At 30.5% G+C, this 22464-nt stretch overlaps 2 protein-coding genes across 2 annotated transcripts; both read left to right on the forward strand.

Moving 5' to 3' along the window:
- The first annotated feature begins 3382 nt into the window (after nt 1–3382).
- On the forward strand, nt 3383–4755 carry LOC126768846 (60S ribosomal protein L37). Its single transcript, XM_050487201.1, has 3 exons — nt 3383–3478; nt 3652–3787; nt 4579–4755. Exons 1-3 carry the CDS (start codon nt 3476–3478, stop codon nt 4716–4718), a joined length of 279 nt encoding a protein of 92 aa, XP_050343158.1. The 5' UTR covers nt 3383–3475; the 3' UTR covers nt 4719–4755.
- A 2044-nt stretch (nt 4756–6799) lies between these two features.
- Nucleotides 6800–20968, forward strand: LOC126768829 (PDZ domain-containing protein GIPC3). Its single transcript, XM_050487177.1, has 4 exons — nt 6800–7343; nt 17707–17937; nt 18849–19100; nt 19656–20968. The coding sequence occupies exons 1-4, from the start codon at nt 7101–7103 to the stop codon at nt 19890–19892; spliced, it is 963 nt and encodes a 320-aa protein (XP_050343134.1). The 5' UTR covers nt 6800–7100; the 3' UTR covers nt 19893–20968.
- Nucleotides 20969–22464: the final 1496 nt, after the last annotated feature.

Genomic DNA, 22464 nt, shown 5'->3' on the forward strand with positions numbered 1-22464 from the left:
TTCACTCGTAAGTACGACTATTTTGTCCCTAAATATAGTTTCTTAGTGATGTTTATTTATACCATAGCATGATGGAACCTTATATTGCATTAAAATCCTGAAGATAATAGCAATTTCCAGTTTTTATCATTCATAACCTGTAATTATTTATCATGTAAGTGCTGCCAGCGTCATCTAAAAAAAATGTCCCGATTTTCGATAAAAAATATCGACTCGTCAATAATGTAAACAAATAAATACGGAGTCTAATAAAAACCTAAAGTGCTTTGTTAGATGTAAATATGTTATTTCAATTTATTCGTTTTCCTATTTATATATATAGAATTTCCTAACGACAACATTATTTAACATGAATTTATAATATTATTAGATTCCGAGTCTGGATGTGAATATAGAAATAAATGTGGCAACCATTCTGAAACACTATTAATAACGAAAATAAAAACAAACAATGCAACGGTTTTAGGGTGTAGTAGGGAAAAATATTTTAATAAAAAAAATGTATACATTAGGTCCTTACATATGAAATTAGCGTTTCGTCGTACTGACTATTTTGAATCTGAAATATTATTATAAATTAATTTAGCTGGTACATTTGAGTTTTGAAAACAGTCATTCATTTATTTTTTCCTCATTATTTTTTTCTTTGGCGTCGCTTATTACCGCACAATGGAAAACATGAAATATGCAGAAACAGCTCGAAGGATTAATAATGTGTACGGCACTGGTGTCGCAAAAGAAAGCACGTTACATTTTTGATTTCAACATTTTCGTTCTGGAAGTTTCGACCTTCAGAACCAACCCCGTTGACGGTCGGAGACCAAAGGGGAAAATAAAAATTAAAGGCTATTGTGGAAGCGGATCCATCACAAAGCACTTCAGAGATAGCTGCAGGCTTCGGGGTAAGTGATAAAACTGTCTTAATCCACTTGAAGCAAATCGGGAAAGTAAAAAACTTTGAACGATGAATTGAATGAATCGAACTTGCAAACACGAGTCGACTGCTGTGTTACTTTGCTCAACCGACACTAATGAAGGGATTTTAAATCGAATTATTACTTGTGATGAAAAGTGGATACTGTACGATAATCGGAAGCGCTCGTCGCAATGGCTGAACCCTGGAGACCCAGCCAAATCCTGCCCTAAAAGAAAATTGACTCAGAAAAAGTTACTTGTGAGTGTTTGACTAACGCCGGTGTCGTTCACTACAGTTTTCTAAAATCTGGCCAAACGATTACGGCATATATCTATTGTCAGCAACAGTAAACCATGAAAGAAAAACTAGCTGAAGTACTGAAAAGAAGAACCAGCTGCTAAACAACCGAGAATAGTTAATCGCTCTAGGCCACGACACTGCTGCTTCACGACAACGCAAGACCACACACTGCACAATAAACAACAACTAAGTTAGATGAGCTACAATTTGAATGTCTGCGACACCCACCGTACTCCCCGGTACTTACCTTGCTCTAACAGATTACCATTTTTTCCGGAATTTGGACAACTTCTTACAAGGAAAAAAATTCAACTCCGATGCGGCAGTCCAAACCGCCTTCAAAGAGTTTATTGATTCTCGCCCTCATGGTTTTTTTTAGTAAATGGATCAATGAACTACTTATGAGATGGCAAAAGTGCATAAATAACAACGGTGCATACTTTAATTAATTAAATATATTTTACAAAAAAAAATTGACTTTATATTCCTCCCGTACAAAACGACAATTTCATATGTAAGGACCTAATTAATATTAAAAAGTAAAATTTAAAAATTTCGTTTTGTTTTTATTAACTCCTGAAAATTTAAATTGGAATGCAGTTACTATAGCAACGTTATACGCAATATTGACAATATCTCAATCTCAATCGCGGTTTTACGGGCCCTTGGTCTGTTAGTTTCTGTCTGCGCTTTCGAAAATGTAATGATTTTGTAAATCTATTTAAATTAATCAAAGTAATTGGAATGTAATGTTAGGCAGCCCTCAATTATTTGTAAATATAATTCATCATTCAGTTTTTAACTCAATAACCTGTAGCATTACAAGTATGAATCCAAGAAATGTAAAAATAACGTTTCTTGATTTTTTTTTCTATTAAGAAAATATTATTACTTTATATTTTTATCTGACACAATCCTAAAAATATATTTTGGTTATACATACAATATTTTATTTTTAAGCTTTTCAATGATATCATACATATGTTATATTTTTCATATAACAATGTAGAGGAGTGACGCTGTCGAGGCCAATTGGGCCAACAGCAACAAGTTATTTCGAAAAAAAAAGTAGAAAAAAAGCTATCGAGTGTGGGAAAAGTTATTAGTTAAAATTAAATAAAAGATGATAGAAATTAAAAGTTAAAACACATTTATTGTTATACTGAAGGTAAGTCTCTTACTTTTATAAAATTTAATTACAACAAAATATAATATATTCTATTTGTAAATATATTGGAAGCTATTTGGATATTGGATGACTGCCTCGTTGGTCTAGTGGCTTGATGTAAGGTAGGACTGGTCCTGAGCTCAAGTCTCAGGTCGGGTCAATAAAAAGTTATTGGGTTTTTCTGTCAGAAAATTCTCAGTAGCAGCTCGGAGTCTGGAAGTGTGTTCACTCCCGTGCCTTGAAAAGCACGTAAAGCCGTTGGTCCCTCCCGCGCCTGAACTCTTTCCGGTCGCGTCGGATTGCCGTCCCATCGGATTATTAGAGTTAGGGAATAGAGAGTGCACCTGTGTTTGCGCACACACTTGTGCACTATAATTTCTCTTGAGATTGGCCGCCGTGGCCAAAATCGCTCTGGAGGATATTATTATTATATTGGAAGATACCCATGATATTTTTTTAAATAAATTCTACCGCTTTTTAATAGCACCCAATTTAAATCATTTCTTTTTATTGAGATCTAATCTTGAAAACTGACTTTATTATTCGAAAACCTAATCTATAAATGACAAAAAAATGATTTCCTCTTTTTACCTAGTATTTCGCATTTTTTTTTTTTGATAAAAACCGGGAAAGCAAATGACTCCACCTGATGGTAAGTGGTAGTGGAGTCCAAACGCGACGACGGCTAGTACAGTCGGGAAGAATGTTCTGCACTAGCCGCCCCCGCCTTGCTGACGCGCAAGATGCCTCTTCACGCCTCGTGGAAGGAACCCAGGTTGTAAGAGGAGGGGAACACGTGTGCTGGTAAAGAGTTCCATTTTTTAGTGGTGCTACAAAAAAGAGTTGCCAAACATCTGCGTGCGCGATGGAATTGAAGTCACAGTTATGCGGTAACATCGAGAGCCAGCACGCGTAGACTTCTGAAGGAAAGGGGAAGCAGAAATTAGGGAGAATAATTCCTCAGAAATACAATTATAAGAACACAATTTTAAGAAATAATATTAGGATGTAGGGCAACACAATTGAAAAAGATAAACTGGCAACATCGTTTCGATTCTTTCATCGTCCTTTGATTGTCAAATTCCGACAAAATGGTAGTGTAATTTAAAAGTTTTGTATTAAATCGTAAAATATCGTTGTAAATGTGATATTTAATCATGAAATTTTTAATGAAAACAATCTTGGATTAAGCATTTATTTGATCATATTCAATATTTTCCTATCACTTAGTGTTCTTTTAAAAATAACCTATTGGTAAATATTTCAGACGAAGGGTACATCCAGCTTCGGTAAACGCCGAAATAAGACACATACATTATGTAGGAGATGTGGAAGATCATCTTATCATATCCAAAAATCTAAATGTGCTCAGTGCGGTTATCCTGCAGCTAAGTTACGATCTTGTAAGTGTAATTCTAACATATTAATATTGTAAGGTTATTTGAACGTGTTATTGCTCACATAATATGTAAATATTAACTCAACTTTTATTTAATCCTACAATGATTGCGGAGCTATTCGAATTAAAATAGTTCCTTGTAAATGTAGGTAAATTATTTTTACTGAATTTTCAAAGATATGGCTTTGTAATATAATTCTTATGCCATTTTTGAATAATTTGTACAGTGATTTTATACTATTCAATTTTATTAAATAAAGTATTAATTATATTAGTTTCTGTATATTCGAATTCATATTATATTGTTCCTTTTTTCAATTACTACTCAGATAGTAACACCTATTTTATAGAAAATTTTCATAAAAAAAGATTAGAGAAAGAGGAGTAGTCTTTGTTTCTGTGTATGATATTCAAAAAATGTTATATTGTGGCATTGTTTTCACTTTTGAAAAGGGTTTTTCTGGATATATATATATAACACATATGCAGATTAATAAGTGTAATATTTTGCTTGGGTAAATTTAAATGCCACTGCAATTACTGGCTTAAAGACAAAATATCTTAAATCCATCTTTATTCTTTTGTATCTATCTCTAGTGGCCTATTAGCTTGTCTGCCTTCATTGCGTTTTTACTACAATAATGAATGAATTGACGTCCATGAAATTATATGTTTTCTTATTTTTATTGATAAAAATTGATTTGAAAACTATATACTATAAATTTATTGTCAAATTGCTGTCTTTTATGTATGAAATTAATTTCTGTTAACATCAATTATTCAATTTGTTTTCAGACCACTGGTCAGTAAAGGCGAAACGCAGGAAGACCACAGGTACTGGCCGTATGCGTCACCTCAAAATTGTCAGAAGGCGTTTCCGCAATGGTTTCAAGGAAGGAAAGCCTACTCCTAAGAAAGCTGTTGCCTCATCGTAAACTTATTGCTTATTGTCAATAAAAAAATCATAAAATATTTCATTATTTTATTTCTAAAATTTAATTATTTGAAATAAATTTCATATTAATCTTAAAGAAAAAAAAAATTTAAGTGCTTAAGCAAGCAAATACAATGGGGCACTATGTAGAAAGTAAGACATTATTTTTGGTTGATTATGTTAAGGATTAAGACAAAACTTTAACAGAAATGCTCAATTACAGCTTGTTGATTACTCGAGAGGAAGTATTATCAATATGTTAGTTCCCTAGGATAATAAGACAATGGGAGTGTGAAATAGCTTCTAAACCTAAGCTAATTGCAGTAAGGGATTAGAGCAGGGTAATATGAGTATGATAATCAGTACTTGTGTATGTTCCATGTATTCCCAGCCAAAACATTTGGTTCTTTAAAAGTAATTGTAGTTTTTTAAAATATTAACTATCCATCCAACTATCCGGTAACTCTTACGTAGAAAATATATATATGTCCTGATTAATTTATCATCAGGGCAATTATACTCAGCTGTATTTACACTTTTTCTGCCAGGTTTATAAAAATTACGTAGAGTGTCGTAAAACATGGCCTAATATATATTTTCGAGTACATCGACGCGATAAAGGCGATGCCACTAAATCCATAATCGTGTTCCTTCCAGCGAGAAGGATTGTCAAAATTACTTACAAAAATTTTTATTTTATGATTTAAAAATTCATTGATAACATAGTAACTACATTGTCCTTTGTTTACCTAACGAATTCGCAATGCAGGACACAATCATTTATTTTGTAATGTTAGGTTACGATTTTTTTTTTAAATAAAACATCTATAATTAATTTAAATGTTTGATATTGATCCGGTGGGATGCGCAGATAATAACCGCTGAATTTTGTTTTTATGTATTTGCCTCTCCTGAGATACAATTCATTATTTTATTATTTTGTCCATATATTTACTACCTAATTATATGCAATTTTGTTAACGAAATAAATAAAATAAAATCATTTATAGATAGCTTAGCAACCCTTTTAGCTTTTCGTTCGATGTCGTCGCACCTATAATTATAATTCGAAACCGCATATGGACGAAACAAGTTTGGGTACGATTTCGGATAAACGGTACCTAGTGAAACTGTTTAGACCACATTGAATTTACAAATATCGTCTTCAACAATTTTTTGTTTTAAGGTCTGATAGTCGGTGTAATGCGGTAAATCTTTCTCATTCTGATACAGCTTTAAGAGGTTGGAACCCTTATTTTTGGGCACTTTAACATAAATAACCTTCCTACCTATATTTTTCTATACCATCGTACAGAAAAGTAACTGGCTTTCAATTCATATACCATTCATTACAATATATTATGAATTAGATCGGCTGCTCAAATTTTCGACTAAATGAGAAGGCTTAAACGTTAAATCAAATTTTAAATATGTAATATTAATCATCTTTAAAACAATGGTATTACAAACGTTACGATATTTCAAATGAATTACATTGCATTTTAAAAACAAATTAAATAAAATTGTTAAAAAAAATATTTATTAAAATGTAATTAATTATATTTGCAAGCAAGTGTATTTCTCTATTAATAGTTTTATTATCTATAATAATAATATATTTATGTATATTAATAATAAGTATTTCGATTCTATGACAGAACTTTTTATATTCATAACATTCTTAAAATAATAAAATTCTTATACAATTTATTTTTATCAGATTTTTTGATAATAATAATTTATTAATTGTATAACAGTCTCAACATAAATTATAACAACGTTGTTATTGAAGGAAATAATTTAGTAATACTTAATCTAATATGTATGCACCAAAATATTATATACTTTTTGAGCAGCAAAAGATTTATACAAGATAGTTAATAGAAAATTTTGGATAATTAAAATACAAATATATCAGAATAGTAGAATTTCACAGTAAGTTTATAACGTGAATTTAAACTAGGCGGTATTTTCGTACTCGTTTAGGTATGCTTTTCCGACACAGCCCTTGCCATCTTTTTAATTTGCAATCATTACCGTCACCTGACAGTGACACTTGACAGTTGACTCAGTCGAGTCGAGTGTCGACAGTCTGTCAGCCGATTAACAATAATTCAAACGTCCTGTCTCTGTCCGTGATACAAACTATTCGCTCTCATAGAACCTTCAACAATAGAATTCCACATAATCTTATCCAATATCGTCATTGAATGATACCTTATCGTGAGTTATGACGCGATGATATTCACATGTACATTGTCGCAAGTTCTCCGCTTTGAATGTGAATAATTTTGATTTTTGCTGTAGGGGAGTGTAATGAGTTCGCGTTAACTTTTACTACAAAGTAACTTAAGTTTACAGTTATTTAGTGATATTTTTCGTGATGTCGTTGTTTAAGAAGAAGGCGCCAAAGTATTCAGCGCCACCGGTACCTCCTCCACCGGTGGAAGACGTACAGAACCATCAATCTAACGGTTTGGACAATAACAACGGTGCTCAGAAGTCACAATTAGTGTTTCACTGTCAACAGGCACAGGGGAGTCCCCTTGGGCTTATTTCTGGATTTTCAAATGTTAAAGAGCTTTATCAGAAAATAGCAGAATGTTACGACTTTCCTCCGGAAGATGTAAGTAGCATTTCGAATTTCATAACAATTTAAAAAATAAATATTGACTTATCTTCATAAGGCTTACTATATAATTTTGAAAATAAATGTTTTAACATGTTCTGTTGAGTACTTTCTGCGAATTACATTTTTTGTATTGTTAAAAGGTGGACCAGCAAATATCCCATATCAACTAAGTGGTACAATAAAGATATGTCTTGCCATAGACATTGTTATCATAAACCATATTAATATAATTATGAATATACTATTAACTTTTTCTAAGTTTTTATGGTTCTTAATCTTTTTTTAAAGAATCTAAACCATAATTTATTTGATTTATTCAAAGTCCTAAAGTATATATATTTACTATTATTTAATGCATAAAGACACTCTATCATGTAACTAACAGTTTTGGAAACTGTTAAAATAATATAATGTTAAAATTATATAACTGGAAATTTATTATAAATTGGATTAAAATTGCTCATTTCTTAAAATAGGCATGTAGTGATACATAATATTTAAAAAATGAGAAAACTGCTTATCTAATTGATTGGAATGTTTTATACATTATGAAGATATCTTTTATGATTGTACTATAACATATATTGATTATGGAAATTAGCTTTTTATAACATCTATTTACCAACATTATACAAGCTCTATATTATTTCATTAGCCCGCAGATATCTCAATATTCAATAAAACATTTTCTTTTATTTTTGTGAAATTTGAGTCTTTGAGTACCTTTTCACACAGTGTGGTTTGAGTGTGTTCAGTGATTGAGTTTGTGTGCATTCGAATTGCTGCCACTTGCTATCCACCCACGGCTTCCGTCGTGTACACTCTTATAGTATTTTTTTAAGAATAATAGCATCCCCATTTCAAGGAATTTCCTAGTATTTTAGTTATTTACCCCTCCAATTAAATAAAGGTTATGCTGTGAATTATGACAATAGACCAAAGTTCGAACCTGGGACTTGTGTGCTGCTCGTAAACCGTAGCGCTATTGGTCCTTATATGGTTGTGTATTAGCTCTATATGTTTGCTTTTTGTAAATTTTAGTTATAAGAACGTAACATATTTTAATAAATAAAATTAATTGTTTTGATTTATTTATTTAAACCAGATTAAAAAATATACATATCTATTATATGTGTACTACAATAGGTAGTCGCATTATACAGTTCACGCTCTATCTTTTGGCGTGGTTTGGCGCTCAAAAATTCGTCATAGGTCGTACTTCTAGAAGCGCTCGCACAGTAATTAATTCGAACGCCCAACACATGGAATTTTGTAGCATTTTAGAAGTTGTTATTATATTTTTTCAAGTCTTTTTATACATATATGTAATATATTTAAATGATTTAAAAAATTAATTCATTATGAAGTTACGTTAATTTTGGTATAAATTTTTCTTAATAATTTTTTTTTTTTATGAAGAAATTCACAACTATTTCGGAGCGTTTTTACTAGTTTTTTGCTTTTGAATGTAATTTTTTTTATAGTTAATTCATACTAATTTCAAAATTTTAGGCCGCTATGAATTAAATCACTATTTAAACTATAGTATTATATTTTTTCCATTCAAATTGGTCAGTACCGTAGTTCAATCTACAACCTCAAAAAAGTGCATTGGTGCATTATTACATAAAACTAGCTTTGATATTTTGACTTTCTATAGATAGCTAAACCCGAATGAAGAAAATTGAGGCTGCTATGAACTATACTAATAACTGTTCTTCATTTTTCAATAACTTAAAAATTTCAGTCTTTTAGTTTCTCAAAATACGAACATTTAAGTTGATTGTTTAATGAAAAAAATACAGTTGAAATGTAATAGCGCTCTTAACGAATAGTATTTCGATTAACACGATAATGTAGTTATTGTCACATACCTAATTTCATTTCATTTGGGTTTTATTCTCTATAAGTACGTTCGTCGTAAGGGGTCAGTGACAAGCTTATGGGTTTTTTTTTCTATTATTCCGCTTTTTTAGTCCTATTAACTTCGCTGATATTATTATAATATATAATATTGCAAAAAGAGTACACTAAGTGCTTACCTTCTAGTGGTATAACTTTAATCTTTAGCTTCATGCCTTCATTTCTCCTTTCGACAATATAATACGTACCTCAAACAAACAGCGAATTTGCAAATCTATTTAATTCTGAGATATTTTTTTTACTATGATCACATGTCAAAAATGAGAATAATGTTCTTGTTAAAAATGATTGTCGAATAGATTATGTAGTTTAAATAGTAATGTGATAAATTAATAACGACATTCGGCCACAGATCGAAGGTCGACTTGGATTGCATAAATATACTATTGAATTTTCGTTAGGATTACTGCAAGAAAGAGACTATTTCGCGGCATTAGTTACTTTATCTGACCAAAATAAAGATAAATAATAATTATATTTAATAATTTCCTTATATATGATGAATATTAAAAAGTTACGAACGTGTGTATCGTTTTTATTATAGTTTGATATTTTCCAATGGTTTAACTACAGCGGGTAATTTTCCGACATTTTTAAATTTACCTAATTATTATTTTACAAATGCATTCGTTTTTTAAACTAAATCTGATAAGAATTAATGTGTGATAAAGATAAGAGATAGTAACTTTATAACAGTCGACGGAGAATGATAGATCTCTTTTTCCCCTCTGATTAATTCAAGTATGATATGGAAAATGTTTCTTTGGCGGACAATCGAATCGAAATTAAACCAGCCTGTTCTTTGCAAAGGCTCTTCGCCCGCCAATACATACTTTTTTGCGGCATAGCTATTGAAAGTATATACTCTAAACTATATGTTCAATCAAAGTCATTACATTCAGATTGCGAAGGGGATAAATTTGCTTGCAGCGTTTCTGACATGCAGACAAAACCACTGGTGGTTGGTATTCAAAGAGACGATGCTTTGACAACGACTCGAGATGGCGTTGCCGTTTTCGGTCTGTTGCAAGCGCTGAGCGCGCTACTCTGTATTGGTCTTGGTTGTCTTCTATCTTAATGTGCATTGCAAAAATGTCCTCATTTATCGATTGGAAATTCTTCATCGTTTTGTTTCAACATACGTTTCAAACAAATTATGGTTAATTAATGTATTAAGGACTGAAGATATCCTTAATGAGATTCTACTAGGACTTTGGTATGCCGTGACTTATAGTCCTTGTTTGAATGAGCGGGTCTGTGCCCTAGAACCACGTAGGTGGTTTTTCTTCCTTTCTTAAATGAGTTGCTTCGAAAACGAGATTCGTATCGAAGTTCGAGCATGAATGATTTACAGATTTGCTTCACAAAGTTTATGCACGTCGAACTTTCTTGCCGGGTCCTCCAGCTGGACAAGCTTACTGATATTGACTTCACCCACTATGTTATGGTATGGTAGTTTCTCTCAAAATATAATTAATAATTACAGTATTCGTAAATAATACTGTTTAGCATTAACATATTTAGCATGTATCCATTGTACGGTTATTATTCTTATATTTTACCGTGACATCACTCTATGACTATTAATAGTTTGACGCTGACATTGTTATGATAAGAAAAAATCAAGTCAACATGTTTTTTGCACGAAATATGAACAGTTAGCACTTTTCTATGACACTAATTGCATTTCTTATTACAATTAATATTCAAATAATTGCGATAAAAATATTCTTTTCCGGAAAAAAAAAATTCTATTGATCTGTATTCATACAATAAGATCGTAAGAATATTTCAATTAAAAAAACCACTTATAACAATAATTTTATTAGTAGTTATTATAAAAATATTTTGTGATTTATATTTTTTTAATTCTATAATTTACAATTTAAGATATGTAACACAATTTATATGCTACCTGTAATTAATACAGGAAATCATACAATAAATTAAGCATTACAAGCATTTGATCATTATATATATTATATATATATATATATATATATCAATACATTGTAAATGTGAAATTGTATCACTATGTACATTACACACTTTTTTTCAACATATTTCTACTTACTACTAACTTCCTTCATTCTTGATACTACCTTAATAATATACGGAATAATGCTTTTTGAGACATATTTTATAATCTTTTATAATAAATCTTAAAGAAGGCCTATTCGATTTAAGTATTGCAGTTAGTCACAAATTCTCTGTGTTTTCTCAACTCACGCAAGTTTGTCTCAACTTAATCGGATGAATTAATTAATTTTAATACATAGATATCATTAAAGAAAAATATATTCTATAAATGTTATAAACATATCTTAATCTATAAATGCTTCCTTATATTTTATTGACTTCCGTGGATAAGTAGGTCATAAGGATTAGGAATATTTACCGCTGGTCTGATATCGTTTGCTTAAAATAAATGGTAAATTTTATCGACTTTTTATTTATTTATTTATTTATTTACTTATTATAGTATTAAACCAGACTTTGTTTTAATAATAATTTAGAGATAACTTCGGTTTCCGAAGTGTACATTAATGTTCATTGTGTATGTATAATTGAAAATCAAAAATTGTTAAAGAATTCTGTAAATTTTTATATATATACATAGACCTCGGCCTCACCGGATTGAAGAAAAGATACAATCACGCCATATGTTTTGTATTATTTTTTAACAAACTGTATTTGTTAAAAAATAGTCATTTAATTGTTTGCTTATTCAACGTTTTACAATTATTGAAAATAAATCTTCAAGGTTGATTAAGGACCGCGATTTAACCAATTCATTAATATTTCATTACATGACATATTGCCACTATCTATATGTGATTAGAACGCGCGATAGATTTTTTTTTGTCAAAACTCTTCCTCATGTTTGCCATATTTGACATTGATTGATTAAGTTATTTTATGTCAGTCACAGTGGTTAAAGATAGAATGAGATAGAAGCATATTTCTTAAGAAATCATTGTCAGTATAACAATTGAAACCTAGATTACTTTTGTCATACACGTTTATATAATAATTATATACCCTTGTTTAATATTAGTACCTGGGCCATCGAGCTTAGCTTCCCTTTTTTTTGTGAAAAATTGCGTTTTTTCATTAAAGTCTAGATAGATAAACGTATAAAGCAAAACCTTAAGTATATACAAAATTTGAGCAAAATCGTTAATTTAAATATAAATTTATAATTTAAAATAATTACTCATTTAATAATTGGTTGGTAATTCTAACGTAAGGTTGCCCAATAATTGTAATGACTGTTCTGAAAATGACTCATGAAATCGCATATTATCTATCTTAGTAATGTTGATTCGTAAAGTAACTAGTTACAGTAACAATTATAACGTCTCCCACGTTATGATAATTTGTATTGTTGAGTGATATTAATTAATTAAAAATGCGTACTTACTATTAAATACTTTTGCCCTGCCCTCTTCTCATCATCATCATAATTACTCTTACTTACTCTTATTTAATATATTTCCATGACGCTAAATCTGCCTGGAAATGTTACAATGGATTGGTTCACCACCAGCATACCTTGTTTGTGGCGTTTTCTTGCTCGTATAATCGATGTGCGTTAAGAGACCAACGGGTTCAATTGGTTGATACCTTTGTCCTATTTCCTTTTGGGTTGGTGCTAAAGAGAATAGCAGCACGGATTTCTTCAAAGGCACTGATAATGTATCAATCTGCCGTTCCTGATTGTGTTGAGATAGCGCATCCGCGGTTCTGTCGCTGCGTGGAGCTATACTCGGGATGCCAAAGTGATCTCACCCTCCTTACTAGTTTCGTAAGACAGCACGAGGTCATTTTGGCTGTCGTCCGACTCAGGGCCGACTGAAAAAGGTAACGCGAGATACCCACTCCACGCGTCAATTGCCCCTGTCTTTTAAGAACCGGGCGTCGGGGCTGTGGAAGGGCCGAAACAGTGGATCGGCCTTTTCCCTTTTCCACTCTGCCGTCTCTTTCTGGACCATGACGGCCGCGTAGAAGGAGGCTAAGACCCTCAACTTCGATAACTTGCGGAGCAACGCCGGCTCGATTGCTCACAGCGAGAGGTCTCGTCCGACCTTGGGGACGAAGATTTGTCTCTCTGTCGTCCGCGCCACGGTAAAATGAAATTGAATGAGAATAAATTGCTTGTAACTGTGTGGTAGAACTGTGCTCATCATATGTTACAGCTTCTTGAGATCAGGCACAACAACAATATGTGAAGTATGCTGTCTTAACTTAAAAATGAGACGATTTTACGATAGATTAGTGCTTTATGAAATAAACGCCTCTTGCCGCTGCAGTCCACTCATTATGTTTATATGAAAACACTCATCCACAAAATGCAAAGGCAATGACGATAATGACAATGAAGAAAGGTCTTTAGTATTATTGACGTCGCCGATCATACTCAACAAACTTTAACATATTTAATGAACATATTATTATTATTGTTATGTTATAGTAATACTAAATAACCTACATGACACATTATAATTTATAAAATAATAAATGAAGACATAATGTCTGAATATATTTTTTTGTCAATGTCATATATAAAATTTATTTGTCAAAAATACTAAAAATGTACATGTCGCTGATCTTATTTACGCGGTAACTTCATGGTATTTATATAAATAGATGAATGCGTATCGTGTCAATAATAATTTATCATTAATCATTACTCCAGAAAATAATAAACGGAGAATAGTTAAAAGAAATTATATTCAATAGGAAATCGCAAGCAGCAGTAAGTAATTAATAGGACAATAGACGACCGTGACGATCGGCCAGTAAAGGTCACTGGCGAAAATGTTTCAACAATTTCTTGATATTTCACGCTTTATAAAAATACTAAATAAGGTTGTGTTTTTATTATAATATGCGATAGTTTAAAATATGTATGTAGGTATTAGGTGTATAGTGACAATTACCCCAATGCAAATGGAAACCGACCAAGTGCCTGGTAACATGCACCCGAAAGGCTTTGGTAACTTAATATTTTACAAGTGTGAATGACATACGTGTAACAACGAGCTTAAAATATTTAGTTTATTGCGTTATAAAAATCGGAAAGTTATCGCAGTGTTGTATTATTGCATGCTTATATAATTAGTTCAAAACTGTCATTGCGGAAGCACGCACGGCTGGATGGCCAGGAAGTAGAACGGCCCACGGGCGCAGCCGGCAGCCTCTCGTGTGTTACATACAGCACTACTGTTACATTAATTTGTCCAAGTCGACAAATTATTATTAATATTAATTATCACTAAAAATTACAGCAAAATATTCTGATATAACGATTAACTTAGTCTGTGAAAATTATAAACAAATAATTGAAACATGGGATATTGTCATCCGAATAGTTCTCATTATTATTCAAATTGAAAGCGTATACTATCTATGGCAGTGTTATGACCCACTACTCGTAGGTCAAGGACCGGATGGTCGACTAAACGAGTATAAGAATTTACTAATACAATGCTATGCAGTCGTGTTTGCCGAAAGTCGAAAGTTAGTAAAGTATTTCGAGTGTTACGACATTTAATTTTTTTATCGATGCCTCAAATTTTAATACTTTTATAAAGGATTTATGTATATCCAACTTGTTGAACAATACCTCTATATATACATGTAACGGTTTTTAATGTTTATTTTTATTTATTACATATATAGTAGAGTAATATAATATAAATATTGTACGTTTTTGTTACTTGATATATAATAAGTAACTTAATTTATTCTGGTACATGAGGCTAACAAGCTTCAGTTCCGGTTTGTCATTTTCGGTGTAACGTTGTTCTGTTTATTTGGTTTTGAATTTTAAAGTATTTTTTAAATAAAGACTTGAATATATAAAACGATACTATCAAACTCTAACCTAACATACGTACATCACTTTCAATCAATCAATCAATATGAAAGTTGTAGCCTTTTGTAATAAATATTCTCAATTTATTAATGTATCTTAATGATTTTAATGATTGATATTTATGATAATACACTATTTTAAACCACAGACTAAAAAATCTAAAAGTAAATTTCGAATGTACATTACTTAATACATTATATAACACTTAAAAACATTTAGATCAATATTAATTTTTGTAATAATTAGTCACTTAACTTTATATTTCAATAAAACGATAAATCGTTGGAAAATATTTATTCAATGTTTAATTTGCTTCAATTATTTCGAACTTATCTGCGATCTTTTAAATACCAAGATATTGTATCTTCTTGTATGAACTTATTAGCTGGAGTATGAACACTTAAACATAAGCTATAGATAAAGACAGTCTGTACTTTTAGAATTAATCAAAAGATAATATTTATAATATGGCGCAATAATGTATATTACGTTAGTTTTTATAACGTGACTATATGTACGTATGTACGAGTATTATATAGTAACCCAGAGATATATTACTTAATATCCATGCGAAAACAAAAAACATTGCACGCCTCGAACGCGAAGTAGAGAGTTATGAATATAAAGTAGCTTTACCAATTTTGTTATCGATTCAGATAAAATTATTTCCCTTTATAATGGACACGATAATATGGTAAAATACACTAATAACAACAGAATATTCTAGGTACACTTCTGACATCTTTTTTGCTAAGACAGAAATCAGACGTCAGTTGTGTTGTATTTACACGATGTATCTGGATGTTGGTTTACAATTACAAAAAAACACTTTATTGTTTTATTAATTTCGGATTTTAATTATATATGTAGGCTGCTTTGAACATAACTTTTATAAATTATCACGTTCTTTAAAAATAAATTAAATTACAAATGCAATGTTACAAATTTTAAAACAAACTTTTGAATTTGAAGTTTGAATTGTTGTTGTGCTTATTCTGTCTAAAAAGGAAATTCGTATTTTTAGTTTATTGGGGTTTAATTGTTACAGTATGACATTTTTGTTTGGCTTGGTATTTTAGTCAGACCTTGCAGCGTAGTATAACATATATAGGTATACATCAGATGTGTGACTTTGGGGGCTTTCCAATACTTTTTTGTTTTAGACGACATTACCAAATAATTTTAAAGTATAGATTTGAGTATCTTTCAGTATAATATTTAAATAAATGATACGTCATGCTTCCCGTAAGCATGTTATGTTATTCTTAAGAAAATTTATTATTATATGGCCATCCGTATATTATATATATAAAATGTTATACAAAAACAGTTAAATATTTGAGTAACAGTTAATAAAATATATTTGTGGGTCAACATAATATCTGTATTATGTGAAATCTGTCTGTGAAATAACCTATTTTTAACCGTGTTCAAATTTCGAATTAAGCCAATATACGATTATGTTAAGGTTTTTCTGTCAAAAAATTCTGATTAGCTCAGAGTTTTGGAGCTGTTTCTTACACTCATCTGCTACCCTCTCGATCTTATGGTCATATCGGATAGCCTTTTTATCGGATTTTAAGTGAGGGAATAGAGTACTCATGTGTACGTGCACAAACTTGTGCACTTAATGACAATATCTCCCGAGCAGTTGGCTAGTCTGCTTTGAAAATGGTAATCTGACTTGCATTCCTTACAATGGCCCTATATCAACTATCCATTATTTAAGTTCAGCTCTGACAACGACGAGGTTAAAAATAAAAATATTCTTGTCATTAAATGTAACGAAACTTGCACTTGTTTTATAAAGTAGTAGTAAGGTGATCCTTTAGTAGTTGGATAGATCTTAAGAGTCATTCATATCCATATAAAAACTTAAATTCTAACATATTCATATAACCAATTACTGTAAACAAATGAAGGACTTTCCGATTCAAAAATGTCGAAATTTTCATACGCTTTCTCTTCTTTATTGTACCTATACCTATGTAGGTACATACTTCTATTTATTTCAAAGTCGACAACCAACACATGTTGCTTATAAGACGTATTCGATTTTATAACGAGACTTAATGTCAAGGCGAAATTTATGCAGTGCCTTATCATATTATGATATCTGACAATTTCAGACAATAGTCATATTTAATAATAAATTTAAAAAGCTATTATATTATCGATTCTGAGTATACATGTATTTCGCTTGTGTATGTTATCTTTTAATTGTTTATATACTATGAATTATGCAAGCCTATTCTTCCAATAAGGAAGTCTCTGCACGATTTTAACACTGTTGTTTGTCCAGCCCCATGACTTTTGTGTATTTATTTACAATATTGTTTATTAATAACTAATATATAATAAATAGGTGAATAGTAGATATAATAATAGATGGTGTTGCGTTTTTACGCAAATGAAATTGTCAAGAAAGCCAATATAAGAAATATGCTGAATTATTATCAATGGCCACGCTACACCTAGGCGTGTCAAATAGGATTTCCTAACCTAATTGACTTAAAAGGAAATTAACATTTATTATTCTGTTTATGGTTTCAGATTTTATTCTGCACTCTAAACACACACAAAGTGGATATGAAGAAGTTGCTTGGTGGCCAAATAGGATTAGAAGATTTCATATTCGCACATCGAAAAGGTCGGCCAAAGGAAATAGAAATAGTTAAAACTGAAGACGCTCTCGGCTTAACGATTACTGACAACGGAGCAGGATATGCCTTCATAAAGCGAATAAAGGAAGGATCTATTGTTGCAAGAATTCCTCATATAGAGGTAACATAGCATCATTATAATTCTCCATAGAAAGAAATACAATCATGGGCATTAGACATTAAGTCATTGCCTTATAGAGTTAATACATTGTTATAGGTACCTACTTCATAAGAAAACTTTATTAACAGTTTCTTTAGAATTTCTTTGTAAATCCCTTTGTAATGAATCATCCGGTTATTATAATTGCTTACGTAGCAAATTGTATTGATGAATGCACATTTATTTGTTATTTGACTCGCATAATTTATGATTCAATTAATCAATAATAACCTATGTTTATCTGGTGTAGCTTCCAAAAACCCTTATCTGATCGTTTTAGAATGATATTTTTCCTTGTCTCGCATGGTCACAAATATGATAGTAAAAATATATACATATTTAATTTTCAAGGCCAATCTTAAGTTTTTCACTTATAATTTTTAATAATTTTTTTTATATATAAATTTTATTTTAATAAATGTTTATAATAATGATCGTTGACAAATTTTGTGGTAGAAAAATTATGTACTTTACGGTTCTTTTTACAATTTTTTTATTATATTCTAAAAAAGGATAATATAAAACAAAATACATAGTTACATGATTTTAAATTAATAGGAAATTGACTTTTCGAAACCTTATCCAAATATTTCGTTAACAAAATTTTTCTAAGTAATATAACAAAAAAAAATCGTTGTAATTAAAATTTATTATTTCTCTACCAACAAAGTTTAATGAACGTTCGACAATTTAGATCATCTCTATTTATCGTGAAAGTAATAAGTGTTCATGTACATTTCATCTTTATTGGACATGAAAGAAGCGTGTCAATCGACTAAACTGCCCTATATTTAACGGCAGGCCATTCGCCTCTTAGCAAGAGGAAGTAAACTATTATCGTATTAAACTGTTCTCTTTTATTGTGTCTTCAGGTTGGTGATCACATTGAACGACTAAATGAAGAGAACATGGTCGGTAAAAGACATTATGAGGTGGCTAAACTATTGAAAGATATACCTAAGGGTACTACATTTACTATAAGATTAGTAGAACCATTGAAAAGCGGTTTTGGGAGCATTGGACCTAAAAGTGGCAGTGCTAGGTCCGGTAAAAAACAAAATTATGGATCAGGCAAAGAAACGCTCAGATTTAAGGCTAATGGACAAGCTACGATAGAAAATGAGGTAAGACAAAGATGTTTTTAATGTCTAATGATAAGTAGAAAACGTAAAAAAATCAAATAAATACTTTCGAGTGGCTAGCTTATTAGGCTGCAAATCTCAAGGTCTTAGTTTCTAATCGTGTATAGAGCCAATAAAAACTTATTGGGATTATTTATCAGTCGTACCTCGTAAGTTATAAGTTGGCAGTATTAACACAGTCGTGCCTCGGAAAGCACATAAAGTTCCTGTGCCTGAAATCTCTACTTGTCAGGTAGCTGTCCCAACAGACAGTTGACTATTCTCTGCCGAAAATGGCCTCCGTGATCAAATCGGTCAATAAACAAAGTAAAAAATATATTGCTAGGCACGCCATCGCTTTATTTGCCCACGTGAATAGTCTAGCTCTGTAAATAACTATTTTTTTTAACTACGACTCTTTGTTTGCTACTTTCCAAAGCAAAAAAAAATCTAAACGAGTTTTCCCATTACGATAACATGAATGACAAATATTGTATGTTATTAAAATAGATTTTATTACTATATGTATTTAAATGCGACACTATTTTTTTATTGCAGCACGACGAGAAATCAAAAGCAGGCATAGATAAAATAAATTCCCTCCTTGAATCTTTTATGGGAATAAATGACACAGAATTAGCAACTCAAATGTGGGATCTTGCTGATAAGAAAATAAATTCGATGCAACTTGCCGAGGCTATTGACAATAGTGACCTCCAGGAATTTGGGTTTACAGATGAATTTATAATCGAACTTTGGGGCGTCATCACTGATGTTAGATCTGGAAGACTCTAATAAACTTTAAAAAATATATACGTGTAGGAATTGAAAAGTTGAGTACCATCAAACTATTAAAAACTTTCGATTAAAAGATTTCGTATTAGCAATAATTAAATAAGTTATTTATAACAAATAGATAATATTGTATATTATTTACATTGTTAAGTAGAGGATATGCTTATAGTGTTATTATGTGTTTATATTTTCTGTTACTTATGGTATGAAATTGTTATTATGCGGCAATTAATGTCTAATTATAATGATTCAGCTTCATTTATTCTTTCTGAACATCACTTAACTACGTCACATAATATTTGGTAATTTAATTCACATTGATCAAAATTATACTAATGAACCGAAATTACCATCCGCTATTTAAGTTAATTAACATCTATTTGTGTTAAATTACTTAACACAAAATATTACCTAAGAAGGTGAATTGAAATATTTTCTATTTAAATGTAGTAATGGATTGCATGTTGAACATAAAGTTCATTTTATTTTTTATTTTTATAAGTCGACCAAAAATGTTTTGTAAAATTGACCTCTTTAATTTACATTGATATTAAAAAAAATCTCTATTTATAAAATGTTTTTTGATCGCAAAAAACAAATGTATTATTTAATGCATTTTCGATATAGTTGTAAAACTAGGTTTTACAATTCTATGTGCTGTTAGTGTTTAAATAAGAAGTCATATAAAAAAGTTACAAACAATGTTACAACAAAAATGTTTTGGAATAATTGCGTTGTCAGCAATATAAACATAAACTTCACAATAGTAAGTTGGGTTTCTTACTATAGCATTGAAGATCACAGATCTACTAGTCCTTTGACCACAATTCTTATTTCAAACAACGAAAACAAAAATCATCTGTCATAATGAATAATAATTTTTTATATTGTGAAGTCACTCTTTGACATAATTTCATGTTTTCCTATATTTAAAATTTCATATATTACAATAACTTATTAATTTTATGTAAGCTTTTTATCATTGATATATACCTATTTGACATTTTACAATTTGAAGTGCCTTATTGTAACTGTGACAAGGTGATTATAATAATATTCTTAATAAACATATGTATTTCTATTTGAATGTGTATTCATTTTTAATATTTCAGTATATATTTTTTTCAACTAAGATTTATATTAAGCCAATTTTAAATGTTTATGAAGTTATCACTAATAATCTCGTTTTCTAATGGAAAAAAAAATATTACGTTTTACAACAAATTTATTGGTATAGTGTGACCTGCGAAGGATGATAATCCAATAATATTTAGGGGGAGTGTAATAGTAGTTAAATACATCAATGCTTTATATCGCGATTAGTTTCATTGATGGAAATCGAGAACAATAATTTAATACCTTCTGCCAAACCATCCTCAACCTCAACCAACCAAACTCTGTCAACCTTTGACTGTTAAATGTAAATTATAAATGCAGATAATTTAATACATATAAGATTATGTTGGGTATTATGTCTAGTGAATGGTACATATCAAGAAAATGTATCTAATATACCATACCTATATACATTACTATTTGTACCAGTAGTTAAAGGATATTTTCTTTGTTACCGAGAGCCGCTTGGACTGTGTAAGCGAGTCGGTGGGTTTAGTGTGTAGACTTCTTTAAGAGTTTGCGAAGCACTACCCAAATGGAGGTAAGAAAATATTCGGCAGAAGTTAGGTATACCTAAGTATAAAGAAATAGTCTCATAAATGTGAGATATAAATCATGTTATTTATAATTGATAATAATAATATCCTGGGACATTTTACACACGGCCATCTGATCCCAAATTAAGCTTGTACTATGGAAATCAAACAACTGATATACTACATATACTATTTTTATTTTGTAAATATATACTTACATAGAAAATTTACACCTAGACTCAGGACAAACAGACAAAATCAAAAAATCTAGAAGTCCACAGTCGAAGAAGTACGAAATAAAAGACACTTGAATTCGATGAAGCGTAAAGTGATTAATTTTAGCTTCCACATATAAATATTCTAGATAGATAAGATAATCTTGTCATTTATCTATTCTGTAACTAATAGACTACTCCATATCAACACTGCAATTAAGAGATTGTTAATTTAATTACATATACAAATAAAATCCTTGATATGATTTTGTCAGAAAGGTTTCACGAACAAATTAATTACGGCACCAACTTAAACTGCGCCTTTATGACTTATGTTGTTTTGAACTGTGCCTACCGTAAATCGTAAGTTCTTTGCCTAATTTATAAATAACTTACGGTTTTATAAAACAACCTTTGGCTTCATTTAGGATTGACAATTGGAAACAGTGATAGTGCACAACCATTATTTTAATTTTTATTATAAATCAATATTTTAATAACATATTTAATCGTAATATATCTGACTATATTATTGTTATGCTTTCAGTTAGTAAACAGATAAATGTTTATATCATATTAGTTTTACTAGAGACTTTTACTGGTGGTAGAGCTATATGCAAACTCGTCTGAGTAGGTACTACAAACTCATCAGATATTCCGCAAAACAGCAATACTTGGTATTATTGTGTTCCGGTTTGAAGGGTT

This window comes from Nymphalis io, chromosome 5, assembly GCF_905147045.1.
Source record: "Nymphalis io chromosome 5, ilAglIoxx1.1, whole genome shotgun sequence".
NCBI classification, from domain to species: Eukaryota; Metazoa; Arthropoda; class Insecta; order Lepidoptera; family Nymphalidae; genus Nymphalis; species Nymphalis io.